Source organism: Agrilus planipennis, unplaced genomic scaffold (assembly GCF_000699045.2).
Source record: "Agrilus planipennis isolate EAB-ADULT unplaced genomic scaffold, Apla_2.0 scaffold110, whole genome shotgun sequence".
Classification (NCBI taxonomy): Eukaryota; Metazoa; Arthropoda; class Insecta; order Coleoptera; family Buprestidae; genus Agrilus; species Agrilus planipennis.
Genome location: NW_020438935.1, coordinates 749944 through 765504, shown reverse-complemented (window position 1 = coordinate 765504; position 15561 = coordinate 749944). Strand labels below are relative to the sequence as shown.

General features: G+C 37.1%; 1 protein-coding gene across 6 annotated transcripts in view; it reads right to left on the bottom strand.

The window, feature by feature from the left end:
- Window positions 1-15561, bottom strand: part of LOC108736292 (sex peptide receptor) — a 298323-nt gene that overhangs the window by 54869 nt on the left and 227893 nt on the right. For all 6 annotated transcript variants that reach the window (XM_025974306.1, XM_025974303.1, XM_025974307.1 and 3 more), the window contains one exon: window positions 6956-7561. In XM_025974306.1, coding sequence (XP_025830091.1) covers window positions 6956-7345 — 390 coding nt within the window. In that variant the 5' untranslated portion in view covers window positions 7346-7561. The remainder of the gene's footprint in view (window positions 1-6955; window positions 7562-15561) is intronic.

Below are 15561 nucleotides of genomic sequence, written 5' to 3'. Positions count from 1 at the left end.
TCACATTGGAACTGGTCACAACATGTATATGTATTTCAAACTTTGCAATAGTGTATGGATTTTTTCGCTGTATTTTCGTATGTATTATCGGTATCTTTAGTCCCAAAATTGAAGTACCTTCAGAGTTAAGTTTACTTAAATGAAAAAATCCAGTATATTTACGTTCGAAATTCTCATATTTTATACCGAGTGGCATGGGCTAGAGGCTTAAACCATTACTTAGCATTTGGGAGGACGCCGGTTCGATTCCGGGTCCATCTGCCTTGGTCCGAAGTTTTTCGGTTTCCTTGGATCATTTAGGCAAATGCTGGAACAGTTACATTCTACAGATAATCTTTCGTTATCTTCTGTCTTCATTTCGTCCGTCTCATCTTTCTCACCCGAACCACCACCCACCCATTCCCACGATTCCTGAAAGGAGGCTGAAGAGGGCCTTCCGCCCACTGTTGCCAACCTACTACAGGAAAAAATCCCACGCACAGGTCCAAAAAATCCCATATTTTCTCTAAAAATCCCTCCAACTTATTACTATTATTATTTTTTAATTCGTTAATTTAATCGTTTATTCGAAGAAAAAATATACAATATTTTTGTAAACATGGACAACTTTTCGTGTCGATAGTATAATACCGATAATTTTATTGTATGTAGTTATCTCGTTTCCCAAAACTGCAAACAAAACCAGGCCTTGGGGGTTTAGATGTTAGATGTTCGGATTTTGGAACAATACACCAATTCAAACATTTATTTTTATTAGTTTTAACATCTGTTTCTGATCTGTTGACTGGTCACTTTCAAGATGTTTGCCGAAGACCATACAATGATACGAAAACAATATACAATTCAAAAAAGTTCAAGACAATTTATCGTAGGGACTTGAGCAGGTACTTGCAGGCTGGACCAGTAGGCTTGAACGCACGTGGTCGTCGTATATCAACCGTTTCATCGTACATCATTATACGATTATAGCTGACAAAATTTTACGTTTACAATTAGAAAAATGAGCGCCTTCATAATATAATATCAGGTCAACAAAATCAAACAAAACCAACCAGAAAATGGCAAATTACAAAAAATCCCGCAAAAATAAGGAAAAATCCCTTTATCCCTCGAGAACGTCCAAAATCCCTCGAATCGGGATAAATCCCTCGAATTGGCAACACTGCTTCCGCCCTACCTTCCGGCGTAGTCCGGAGGGACTACCCGCCCACCAGCATTACTGGCTGGTGGGAATGAAACACTCAAAAGTTTTTTCTTTTATATTTTGTAGAACATCTTCGTCTTTTGTGTCTGCTACGATTTATTTATTGTTTTGTTCCTTGAAACTTGTTATTATACGTCACACCCGTACAGTAGCCTGTAAAACAAAGGAGACGTTTGAAAAAGAATCTTTTCACGTCTGTTGAATATGCGACAATATGATGCACTTTCCAAAGGTTTCCCGGTGGAAGTTTCCAGTCTGTGCATCGACGTGGTTTCTGATTTTCAACGCGTCGACAAGCGTAAAAAAAAAAAACACGACGCAGCGACAATGCGAAGCCCTTCGTTTGAAAGACATTTATATTGCACCACACACGTCCATGTCATACGAGAAATTTATTGCCTGTGATAAGGGCACTGACACGATAGTGGAAAACGTGCAGATAAATTGCACGAATCGCACAGGACGAACCGACCGGTGTTGGCAACGCACGTAATGATATCTGACATAAAAGTATCGTTGAAAACATAAGCAATAAGGCCAGTGGCACTTTGACAAATTGTTTTGTCCCTTTTTGAGTCGTTTTTGTACACACCATGGAGTGATAATTTGAAGGGAAAAACGAACTGGCCCATATTCCTTGACAGGAGATATTTCCAAAAAAAAAATCGGTTGTCTGTAAAGTCGGTTTACTGACGATAGTTGAACGCGACAACGTCATACGAAAATACTGATGGAGTGGTTTCATTTTTCAAAAGAAAATTTTAATTTTATTTGTTTGATAGATATTTTGTATGGATATAGAGAAGGAGGTAAATGGAAATGTATTATTGTATAGCAGCTGTCCACGCGGACGCATCGCTCACTCAAGTAGGAGAGAGACAGATGTCGAACGCTGCCGAACGCGGAGGCCGATTGTGCCTCTTTGTCGCTCGTTCCGCGCTCTCGCTTGCACTTCAAGCCTTAAATGGAACGCCTCAGAGCGAGGTAACGCCGCATGAGTCATGTTTTTTCGTGCGTGCAGCCGGCTCCATCGAATTATAAGACGTTGTCACGTCAAAAAAAACAGCATGGGAAGTAAAGTTAACGATAAAATAAAAAAAAGTTCGTCGGTCAAAAACGTTTTATTGAATTTGACTTCTGCTGATATTTACTGTTGACTGAAATATTTCATGTCAGGTAAGGATCTTCCTAAAGTGCTTATAATTCGATTTATTCGCGTATATAAATCCAATTCTGAAATATCGATTAACTTTCTAATTCAGTTTTTGTTGATGCGTCCTGCGGTATGAAAAGTTCCGCTCATAACAAAAAGAGTTTCTCAATTAAATTTGGATGGATTTCAAACATATAAATTGAATTTCGGAAATCTCCTGGTCCGCAAGAAGCGGTAGAAAAAGGAAACGTACGCAGCCCTTTTCATGCTTCAAATAAATTTCAGTCCGTTTGAAAAGAAATCGATTTACAACTTGCTCCTCCTCGTCTTCGGCAATGTTTCAGACACGGATTAAAGTTTGGAATCCCTTTTGAAAATTTCGCGTTATTTTCGTTTTTCTGTATATGACGAAGACAAATTGAGGTATTTACCAGAGGGAACCACACCCCTCCAGTGATAAAACTCAACGATGCGGTCCAGCAGTTTCATTTTATTTAATTTTATTTCGTTTGTTTTAAAACGCGATATTTTAAGTTCCAGTTAGAAATAAAAACCTTTCATACATCATTTTCTTGAAATCTTTACTTTGTTTATTCATTAACAAGGAATAATTTAATGTGTCTTATCATAAGCGCACCAAAGACAGGATATAAATAATAATTGACCTTCTATTGTTCAAAGAAAATAAAAGAACTGCTACAAAATGAATTATCATTAAAAAAGACAGGATTTTAGTAAGATCTTAAATTAAATAAAAAGTCTTTAATTAGGAAGGATAATGAAAAATATCAGACTCAAACAATTAAATTTCTCCTTGTTAGAAAGCGTTGAACTACATTTAATTATTTCGCCTGTTATCCTTTAGTTTTGGAGCGTTTTCAGTTTCATGGAGCAAAATAAGGGTTTGTGTTAAGAAAGTCTAATACATAACTATAAATAAAGTTAACAATGCCTGCATGATGTTTGCAACCTGTTACAGGTCAGTATTTTATATACTTAGACATCTTCAAGCACCTATAATGTTTAAAGGAATTGAATAAAACAATATTTCATGCGAGCTGTTATACGAGGGGATCACCTTAATCTCCCCTTTTCCTTCTACTACGTTTATAAGACAGTTTCTCTTTTCTCTTGATCTCTTAGCGTTCATGAGAAATAAAAACAGTAGACGAAGCAACTGTTTCTACAGGCTTCTTTCAAAGCTTTTGGTGACTTTGTGATGACAAACTGTGACGGGCAACGCACTGATTTTCTTTCCAAATTCTTCCTCCTGATGATAAAGAAAACAACGGCGGAAGAAACAGTTTCAATTTTTCAGGAACCTCATTAGAAGAAAAATCTAACCTGGACAAGAATTTATAAGTGGTTTGCCCAATTCTGAAGTGGTCAAATGTCATTTGAAGATAAAGTTCGTGCGGGTTATTGCTCGCGCGACAAATTGGACGAAATAACAAGAATTTCTTGGAGTTTATTCCATAAAACCTAACAGAACATTTGAATAAGAGAAAAATTTTGTTTTACGATTTCATTCCGATGATCAGAGAAGGCTGTAGAAATTTGTTTTTTAGAAGTCATCACATGAGATGAATCTTGGTGTTACTGCTATGATCCTGACACAGTCGAATGTATATTTCTTGCAAAAAAGTGAACAGTGGCGTCAGAAACAGTTTCAACGTTTCAAGAAGACTATGGGAAGAAGGATCTAAACCAGACAAGAAACGAAAATGCGCAATAGTTTTGCATCGCAAAATTTCGACAAATTGGAAGTAATAACAAGAACTTCCTGGGGTTTGTTCTAAAGAATTCCTACAGTGCATTTGAACATGAGAAAATGATTCCACGATTTCCATCCGATACCAGAAGGAGGACTGTTTGAGAGTGTGCTTGGTATTGAAACAATCTGCAGAAATCTTAACTTTATTTAAAAGTCATTATAGAAGATCAATTTTGATGGCCCTGACACAGCCGAGTTTATGCGGGCAGCTCCGACAAAAAAAGAAAATCAGCAAGTGAAATCAAATATAAAGTCCACCACTTTTTACTTTTTTGACATTGAAATAGTCGCTCATGTTGAGAGAACGACTTGAATTGTGACGACTGGCTGCCTCATTAAGACAAAGTGCTTGTGCTCATGCAGCGTTAAAAATCAACCAGTTCTTGACGATAACATTTATAACAACTGTCTCTCGATTCTCCTTGCTCGACTCTTGCGGCTTTTTATTCAGAAGAAAAGAGAAATATTTCAGAAAAGAATCTCTTTCGGTATGTAGAAGAGGAAAAAGCAGACGAGACCGAGGAAAAGGTTTTTAGAAGAGGGTAAAACCCACTGGGAAAAGTCCATATCACCTAACGAACCGTATTTTGAAAGAGATTGATGTGTTTCAAGCTATTATCTTAAATAAAAGAAATAAATGAATAACTTTTAAATAATATCATAAAACTTATTTACCTGTAGCATTCAGAATTCAAAAAAAGTTTAAGAACTTTACGTACTGAATAACTAAATATTTACAACTACAAAAACTTACTGAAAAGTTTTAAGTTACATCTCTTTCTCTAATTTCCAGGACGGAGAGGTAGGAGTAGATATTCAACTTCTAAAATAGATAATGCTACGTTAAATCCTAGTCATGAGGATTCTACCTACATTGTCCTTTTATATCCTTATTAAAGTTTGCCAAGAAGTTTTCCGCTTTTAGGTCTTAAGTACTTGAAAGGAAGAACTTTTCTCATCGTTATGGCTTACGAATACCTAAATTTTCATTTATTTCATACAAAAAACTAAATTATATCTACTACACTTACAGTCTACTTTAGAGATCCACAAACTTTCGGATTAATTAGAAACTAGCAATTTAGACGTATTTCAGTTGGAAATAAACAGTAGGAACAAAATGTGGCGGGTTCAATTATCTCCACGGGGGTGTATGTTTGGTTGCACATGTGTAGCTTCTATATTCTTTTATCAAAATATACTCGGAATTAAAATGTAACCGCTACCACCGACAACGGGTACAGTTGGTTTAACTTATAGTTATAATTGCCTGGTTGTGGCGTCCCTCCGGCTATAGCGACGTTAACTTTTAACCCTTGAATTTAGGACGTTTACTTTAATAGCAAATTTACTCATTCAACCGATAAAATACAAAGTGGAAAAGTAAACATAAATTAGCCCTGGACGTTTGTATGTACATACTATGTAGTTATATTAATACATTCTAGATTGTAACTTTAATTACTAACGATACCGATATGGTTTAGCAGGGAATGCAATCAAGTTCTCTTACATATCTAAATTACAGTAATTACCAGCTTTTGCAGGGACTAATTTACTGCATACGAAGGTAATTATTGAGTTGGCGTGGCGACTTATTTTTAATGTTGCTTTAATTTTACAGTGAATGTAGGCATGCAATGGAAATTCATACACTGCATACTGCGTACAAATCCAGTAGAAGCGTGAAAACAGCAGCAGCAGAGAGATCTGGTGGCGAGAGAACAAACTATAGCAAAGGTAGCGGAAAATTCAAAGTAGCAGACGACAGCAGCTAGCAGATGGGTAATGGAGTCTGAACAGATGAAGGGGAACTCAGAGGAAGCAAAGCACACGTAGAGTGAGCGGGGCTAAGCCCTGGCTGACGATGACATCTATCAAAAGTGGTTGGCGATGACAGTTGTCGAAAATGACCGGCGATGACATGCCAATGATGACTGATGATGTCGGCTGTCAAAAATGGCTGACCGCCGTGATGTCAGAGTAGGAGTGGAGGGGGTAAGTGACCCAGANGGCGTTTACTGCGCCATTTGTGGTATTTTCTAAAACGCACTGTTAAGACAGCAGGTAAAAGTTGGTCTGTGTTCTGTCGGAGGTGTCTGTGACGCGCTGATGAGATCCAAAAAGATCGAAATCGCGATCCGCGTCTGGCAGTTTCGACAGAATACAGACCACTTCGAATTATTTTATTCCTTATTCCTAACTTTCTCTATCCACATCCTGATCACTGGCCTATAACATTACATTTCAAACGCTTCTAACCTTTTCTTTTCCGCCGCGCTTACAATCCATGTTTCGCACCCGTACAGCGTTCCAAACATACACCTTTAATAGCCTTTTTCTTTACCAGTTTTTCTAAAATTTAAAAGTGAACCGTTCGCGAACATAGAAGAGCTTCTTTCTATTAAAGGCGATTCGACCCTACGCTATCCTTTGTTTCATACCTCTACCACTTCATCCATCCTGAATTTTTTGACCATTAGATATCGACTTCATTTTATTTTTCGTCTCCCATTGGAAGGAAACAGAATGGCATAAGCCAGTAGGTGAATTCTAATGTGATTTTTATCATTACATAAAACGCTTGATGAGAAAGATTTGTATTATTGTAGGATAATTTGCAAAGATTAGCTCAGAATAGGAAGGAGTCGAGGTGTGTGTCTAACCAATCCTAAGAATGGCGACCTTATGATGATGATAAGGATAATGCAGCATCTACTGCGTCAAAAGCGCCGGTGAAGTTACGTATAAAGATGATCCAGGAAATCTCTGGATGTAATATGTAATGCAACTAAATTGAACATAACTTAAGTCGAACACTCACCTCGTTCATAACGTTATACGCATAGCAGACTCCCACTGGTGCAAGGGGTCGATAGTGATTTCCGAATGTGTACATGTAAATGAACCACGGCGCGGGAATCAGTAGAGTGAACATATCACATAGTGCCATGGCCATAAGGACGACATTTGTCGGAGTGCGCATGTGCCGTTTACTCAGCACCACAACGATGAGCGTGTTGGCCACTATCGTTATGACCAACAGAATTGGCATGAAGTATCCATAAAGAGGAATGGCGTATGTCAACGGTAACTCACAGGTCACATTCAAATGATGAGTTGCGTTACAAGATAGATCAGTTATTAGGGTTGCGTTGTTGTCCAAATCTGTAGGCTCAAGGTAGGTGTACGACTCAGTCGTATTGGACTCCATTTGCGAACGTATTTCTTCGATAATACGTGATCACAACATAATAAATCGAATGATAGATATAAATGGAATTTCTAGTCCACTAGGCCAGAGTCGATTTACTCAAGTTGATTTCATAAATGAACACGTAGTCGACTCATTTTCTATTAAAGAGTTACTTTTACTTCGGTAGTATGTTGCTGACAATGACGAGCTGTGATTTTTGTGGACAATCATGATCTGAAACAAAGAAAAGACTTACTTAAAGAGACTTGTTGGGAAGATTTGACAGTCTTTAGTTCAAAAAATTAATTATTATCCAGAACCCTGTGGCACCTAAACCAATCTCTTGCCGCCTACACATAATTACACGTGTACTGTTAGAGATGATTACATTCAAATTGATCTTGTTATCTATTAATGTTATACCCAGGCGGTGAGTATAAAACAAAATAGGAACTAATTGGACTAATTCAAACATGGCACCGCCATTTCTATAACACAGTCATTGTGCATAATTAAGATATCTGCATTTTAAAGAAATAGCCGTGGCAAACATGAAGAAGTTATTTTAATTTATTTGATATAGGTTAATATTTAATAACTTTTTTAAATATTAATGTGAATAGAGGGGCTTCCAGCTTCCCCCCCCACCACCCCACACCCACACTCCACACATACACTCACATACACACACACACAAACACACAAAATTTGAAAAAGATTGTTGAAGGTGTATGTTTGAAGCACGGACTCTATGGAAATGAAATAGAGTACTGGTGAGTAAAACCAGGGCCCCGGGTTCAATTCCCGGCGAAACCATTTTTCCTCATAAATTTGGGCAATTTTTAGAAGGTTGAATGTTAATTAATTCGAATATTTAGAAAATTATTGAATTTGAAGAAGAAGAGTGAAGATTTCTTTAATTTCATCGTCTTTTCAAAAGTGGACAAAGAAGAGAAGACCACAGTGATCAAGCCCAAATAACAGGATGTCTTCAAATAGAATAATTCGTAGTGGTCTGTATTCTGTCGAAACTGCCAGACGCGGATCCCGATTTCGATCTTTTTGGATCTCATCGGCGCGTTGCAGACAGCTCCGACAGAACACAGACCAACTTTTACCTGCTGCCTTAACAGCGCGTTTTAGTGTTCTGTTTACTGGTCCGTGTTCTGTCGGAGCTGCCTGCGACGCACTGATGAGATCCAAAAAGATCGAAATCGCGATCCGCGTCTGGCAGTTTCAACAGAATACAGACCACTTCGAATTATTTTATTCGATTATGGTAACGTGCCTATCACGTTGAGGTTAGCTACGCCGGGATTCGTTTCAGCAAGTAGATATCCATATATTTAAATGGACCTTGTTGAAGCATACGTAATCCTAAAATGTAGCACTGTACTACAGATGGCGTTTACAGCAACATTTGTCGTATTTTCTAGGACGTCTTCAAATTACGCTGCCCGTGAAAGCCTTACCGTTTTCGTACACATTTTGTACCGAAATTACGTTTAAAATTCCATAATAGAAACCAATTTTCGTTTAAAATGTTTTCACGGTAAAAATACCTGTTAGTGAATTGTTCATTCAGCCTTGTTCCGAGAAAATTCTAAAGCAACCAAACGTTTCGACCATACGTCGCCGCTTTAGTGGTTTCAATCGTGATTCGATATCGTAATATGTAATCAATCCACTAGGAAAATGGAAAAGTTTTCATTGTAGTTTAACGCATATAGCCGGTAAAAATGTGACGCTATGATCGAGGTTCGGCAACGATTTAGTAAAATAAAAGTGGCCGGGTATAGTCGTAATGTGCCTTTTTATGTCCTCTTAACCGAAATTCAAGGATAAAACGGGCGGTTTATGACAGCTTTCAACGCGAATCTCGGAAACTAAAAGAGGTAAACGGGGATGAAATGGTGGTATCTTAATATGCTGTCGAAAGCACACTAATCACCCCGACTTGTGGTTGATGCGGAATACATTTTTATTAACGGCGTAATGATGAAAAAAATCTGAAAAATGGATCGTGGAAATTCTCATCATGACAATATTCAGTATTTTACGCTAACCTGGAATACGCATAGTTAATGTTAAATTGATATTATTTATCAGAAGTCATTAAAAATACAACAAACGAATGTTTTGTCTTTAAGTCGTATTGGTTTCCTGTAAGTAAGGATAATCATCATCATCACTGGTTAGACACGTACCTCCACTCTTTCCTATCCTGTCCTAAACTTCGCATTTCCCTAAACTAGAGCAACCCACATCCTTAACTATTTGCGAACAGTAATCTAACCTAGGTCTACCTCTACCCCTCGTAACTCCTCCTTCTGCCTCTAACATATCTCTGACTAGACCTTCATGCCTGAGAAGGTGTCCTATCAACCTATCTAGCCTATATCTCTTTGACTTCAATAGAGTCCTCTATTCTCCTATTCTTTTTTACCTTTTTATTTCTAACCTTCTCTAACCACGGCATCCTCATCATTCGCCTGTAACACCACATTTCGAACGTTTCTAACCTTTTCTTTTCCGTCGCGCCCACCGTCCTCGTTTCGCACCCGTACAGCGCCGTGCTCCAAACGTACACCTTTAACAACCTTTTTCGACGTTTTACATTAACCGTTCGCGAGCATAGAAGTGACTTCTTTTTAGTGAAGGCGACTGGACCCTGCGCTATCCTCTGATTTATATCCCTATTACTCCTTCCGTCCTAACTTATTTGACTTCTTCGATATCTAAAATCGACCACTTCTTCTAATTTTTCGTCTCATATCTTTATAATGCGGATTTAAAATTTTGCTGGGGTTTAATTGTTTTTTTCTAACCGATTTCGGGATTAATAAATAATAAAACGCAAATACAGAACTTTTCTTTAGTTATTTTAGCAGTGGCGACTCGGGGTTGTTCATATAGGGGACTGTAAAATGTTAAAATCAGTAGGTATAGTTGGGACGATCAAAATTAGCATTAGTTCTCTCGAAATCTCAGAGGTCAACCTATTTCTGTTAGGCTGCACCTATAATTTATTTTTTAAACGTAACTGGAACATCGGTTATTTAAGAAGTAAGTTTGTTTCTAACATTCGCACATAGTCGCCGGTTGTTTTGTTTTGTTTAAAAATTCAAGGGGGTGGAATTAATCATGTGAGAGGCGCCATTTCCAAAGAATAGTAAAACTACTTTATCTAGTAAATTAGTCTGTGACATTGTCAATATCCGAATGGGTAATGAATTAAGCAAGCAATTGAAATATTTTAAAACAACAAAAAATTAAAATAATTATACGATCCTTTTACATGTCCTTTAAAGATACAAATACACGACGCTATGTCACTTCCTCATAAGGGTAAAACGAGTTTGATATTCCAGTGGAGGCCTTCGGCGAAAAAAAACACGTTTTATGAGTAGTAGGCATCAATGTTAAAAGGTCCTTTTACAACTTTTAAGGTCAATAAAATGGTATCATTGTCTGAAGCAAAAGAATCTTTATGGCCGTAATTTAGTAGGTATAAACCTCATTCTTAACATTGTGGCCCATATAAAGCTGTTCTTTCGCAATATTGGCGAAGTAATTAACGTTAGCAAAGTTGTTTATTAGTTTTTAATGAACACATATGTATATATACAAGGTGTATCAGAAAATAAGTGCCGAGTTTGCAAGAGGCGATGAAGAACTATAAAACATGAAGATTAAGTAAATGTTTGTATCACCGTCTTCGAGAAAAACGTAGCTGAAGTTCAATCTTGGCCCTGGTAAAGAAATAATGTTGCACTCAATCAGCTGATGATTACCAACATCAGTGTAGTATTTGTTTTGTATGTTTTTGCTTATAAATGTTTATTTGTTAGATTAGATTAAGTGTAATTTAGAGTATTTATGATAACAACCAACCTCTAGTAGCCGTTTAAAGCTTGTATGATGCGCAATTCAATAAAATATACTTTGATTACTTTCTGTAGCGATGTGACCTTCAGTTTGACCGGTGCAAAGTAGAAAAGAACAGCACTAGGTCAGAAAAGGAAGGAGACAACTCTCGGCCAAACTCTTAACCTGTGAGGAGAGTACAATCCGTACAGTACTGCACGGAAACTTACCAACATTGCAACATAGGGAATTATTTCAGAAAATACCTAGTTGGGTATTTAATTTTCGTGGTTCACACTGACAGTATCTGCTGTATATTCATTAAAGAAAAACACTTAACATTCGTAAATATACCTTTCAAGCCTTTTTTTCTAATTTATTGGATTGTAATTAATTTTTTTGTCAACCTATTACGAACACAAAGATATTACAAGGTTATTACAGTCAAAACCCTACTGTCTACGAGACAAAAAGTACAATCAATTTCTAATTAACATTGTCTTGAGGATCGTAATTCATAGAACTTCTTCTTAAGAATACTGGTAGCAATTACAATAGATAATTAATAATATCAAAATAATCACTTAACATAGAGTCCATAGAGAGGGTCCTTTATATTTCAATTAAGGATAATGAGGGTTCGGATGTCTAAAAATGTACTTGTAGTTAATAATAATATTAAAAGAAACCTTGTTTTGCGCCTTTGCTCTTAATTGAGGTAGTATACTTCATTTACTTTCTGTAGCAATGTGACCTTCAGTTTGACCGGCGCAAAGTAAAAAAGAACAGCACTAGGCCAGAAAGGAAAGGAGACAACTCTCGGCCAAACTCTTAACCGGTGAGGAGCGTATAATCCGTACAGTACTGCACGGAAAATTGACCATTTTATCCACTAAAATTGCATTGCTCAAATGTGCTGTTATTGGTACCATTTACTACTGAAAATACGAACGAGATGTTTATTTATATTTGAAGATATATTAAAAGCTTTAACGCTTGTTTTCGACTCGCACTACTTTTCATGATTGAACAAAACTTTTGGCAGGTACTGTATGAAAAAGTATGTTTAATGAACAAGAGTCGAGAGTATAATGAGTTTTTTTCTTCCTACCTACGATTTTGCCAGCGCGCATCCAAGACATTGGAGGCACATCGCGCTAGAGAAAGTAAATGAAGTATAATTCAGTAATCCTCATGCTCATATTTCGAGCAATGTTTACATAACTTACATCTTTTCTTTCTTTTATGTTCGTACAGTTACTTAGTGTTGTCCGTAATGAACTTTTGGCAGACACCTATGCTGCCAATTCACGCACAGGACCGGCTTCGAGTTGTAAATTATTGATTTTCTTAAAAGTTTTTTGCCCTTAGCGACACTGCTGAACTCGCCGTGCGATTGATCATTGAAAAGCGTTTCTAATTTAGGTGCTTTTGGTATTCAGGATTTCGTAAATTGCAGTCAACTTTCCCTTACTGTTTAGCATATTTAAAACGGCCTGTCTATCAGTAACTCAAAGCTCAACCAAAGCACAATTATTAACAAATAGTCGAATGAAAATTCGGAAAAGGTTCATTTTCTTATAGGATCTTTCTAATTCTCTATTAATTAGATGTTTCATTCGCAGATTTTGGAGCTTATGTATATTATATACAGTACTATACATATATATGAATCGATCTAAGTCTATCAATCATCGGTAGTCGGATGGGCGTGACACTTTTATAAAATTTTCCGTCACCTCTTGATTAATAATCGATCAATTTCTATTTCTGACGAATCTAATTGAAAATGAGAACCATAAATTTTTGCGGTTGTTTGATTAATAGATGTAGGAATTTGATTTCAAATTAGTGATATAAATCATTCAAGAGAACTTTGCTGACTGACAAAATTACATTAAATTAGTTCAAATATTTTTACGATTTAGAGAAATATAAAATCATTGCTATTTTCCTTTGCTACCATTGGATACAAATAGGGATAAAAATTATCAAATCAGGGAGATTTTCCACTGCCGTCATCTCATTTTCATATTTTCACTTTAAAATGATAAAAATGAGATGACTGCGGTGAGACAGGCTCCTAATTGGTTGATTCACACTTGAAGGGTAGGGAGGAAATATGAATCAACCATCAGGCGAATGCGCCTATTGACTTACATGACGTAATTCCTTGACATGTAACAAAATATTCTACTATGTATCATTCAAAAGTTGTTCATGAAAATAAATTCAATTTCTGTTGTGCATAATTTGAAAGTTTCGGAAAGCCTTTGGGCGTTAGAATTCTGCTTATATCCTCAAATTGCCCTTAAACAGCTGAAACTAAAAGACAATTAAGATCCGTGGAACTTTTAGCGCCTGTAGATGTAGACTTCCGAAGTTAGGTCACGTAGAACAGTGTCTAGGCAACGCGACCCAAACGAATGGAAACTTTATCCTTCTCGTAAGTATAGGGCACAAGGAGTCAGAACAACTTTGGCCATGATAATCTCATAAACACCATTTGTACATCCTGAAATCCAAAACAACAGTCTCGTTGAAACAATTTTACCTTTCTCCAGCAGAATATTAATCAGTAAATAATTACCTAAGAATTCTTGTGGATTACCTGATGGTTGATAAATATTATACTACGCCACATGTACAGAAGAAAGGAATTTATATCTTTTTCAATGATCAATACGTAACTCTATTCAAGCAAAGTGATTAATATTAGATAATGCGGAAAAAAACTTTTGGATGTTTCATTCCCACCAGCCAGTAATGCTCTGGTAGGCGGGCAGTCCCTCCGGACTACTTCGGAAGGTAGGACGGGAGACCATCTTCAGTTTCCTTTCAGGAATTGTGGGAATGGGTGGGTGGTGGTGGTTCAAGTGAGAAACTGCCCCAGCATTCGCCTAAGTGATCCAAGAAAACCACAGCAAAACTTGAACCAATGCAGACGAACCCAGAATCGAACCGACGTCCTTCCGAATGCGAAGCAATGGTCTAAACCTCTAGGCCATGCACTTCGATAATAATGCGGACTGTAGCGACGCAATTTATAGCATTTACGAAAGACTATACACTATGCCAGTAACCGCTTCGTACAAATGTGTTTGGGGTCTTCGCACAAGTTGCACTTACTCATTAGCAAGATCTGCACTTTCGCATACGGTATATTATATAAATCAGAAGCAGATTAAGATCTTTGTAACGTGTGCGTGAATAAAAAAAATCATCAAAGGATTGTCAGGCAAGTGCACCAATGTTATTCGTTGAGTGAGACTTTGCCCCAAGACATCGGAAACTTCCAATATAAGTTTACTTTAATAAAGGATTTTTGTTTACACATTCTGTTTTTTTCTTCTGCGTAATTCCTATTTAAATTGTTATACCCTACTAATAGTTAGTGTTTTTGAAATGAATTTTCGTAAATTGGGGAAAGTCTCATCAAATTAACCTTACGACGTTTGTATTACGGATTTTCCAAAGCAAGTGAATGTTTACGACAAATTTGTAATTCCTATCTATTTTTTTCTTCCCTTGAAAAACTAATTTTCTCCCGTCAAACAAAAGGCCAGGCGTTTATTTAAGCCGTTGCTTATTCGGGTGCGCGTTCAGAAGGATTCTTTTTTCATCCTAGCAAATAGGGGTTGGTAAATGATTCTGACGTAATTGGTATCCATTACGATCGACATTTCCGAAAATGGGCAACTGCCAGAGAAGGTATTGTTCGTTATTTGAACGTCCCTCCTTATCACTACTTCGTATCGTCTGCACAATGACTATACTGATAAGACATGCGAGATTGAAGCAATTTTTTCCCAGAAAAGAACATAAATGGCGGTGACATACAGTTGCCCGTCCGTAGAATCCTCATAAAGGACCTTGTTCTATATGTTTATTGTTTATCTTTTTGTATAAGGAACTAAAGGAAATTTGTAGGTCTACATTGTTTTCGTGACTTGGGTTATTTTTTAAAATACACTAAATTCTTCACATACGTACACATCTATACGACAGAGATTATTATAAAGGAAGAATTTTTTATGTTTTACCATAGGGGGGAGGGGGGAATGAAGACGACGGTAGGAGATTTAGATCCTTCTCATTATTGTAAGTGGTTTGAGAGATACCTTTAAAAGACTTATTAAATTATTTCAGTGACAGTGCTATATTTCAGGAATACGTATGCTGTACTACAGATGGCGATTACAGCGCCATTTGTCGTATTTTCTAAAACGCGCTGTTAAAGCAGCAGGTAAAAGTTGGTCTGTGTTCTGTCGGAGCTGCCTGCGACGCGTTGATGAGATCCAAAAAGATCGAAATCGCGATCCGCGTCTGGCAGTTTCGACAGAATACAGACCACTTCGAATTATTTT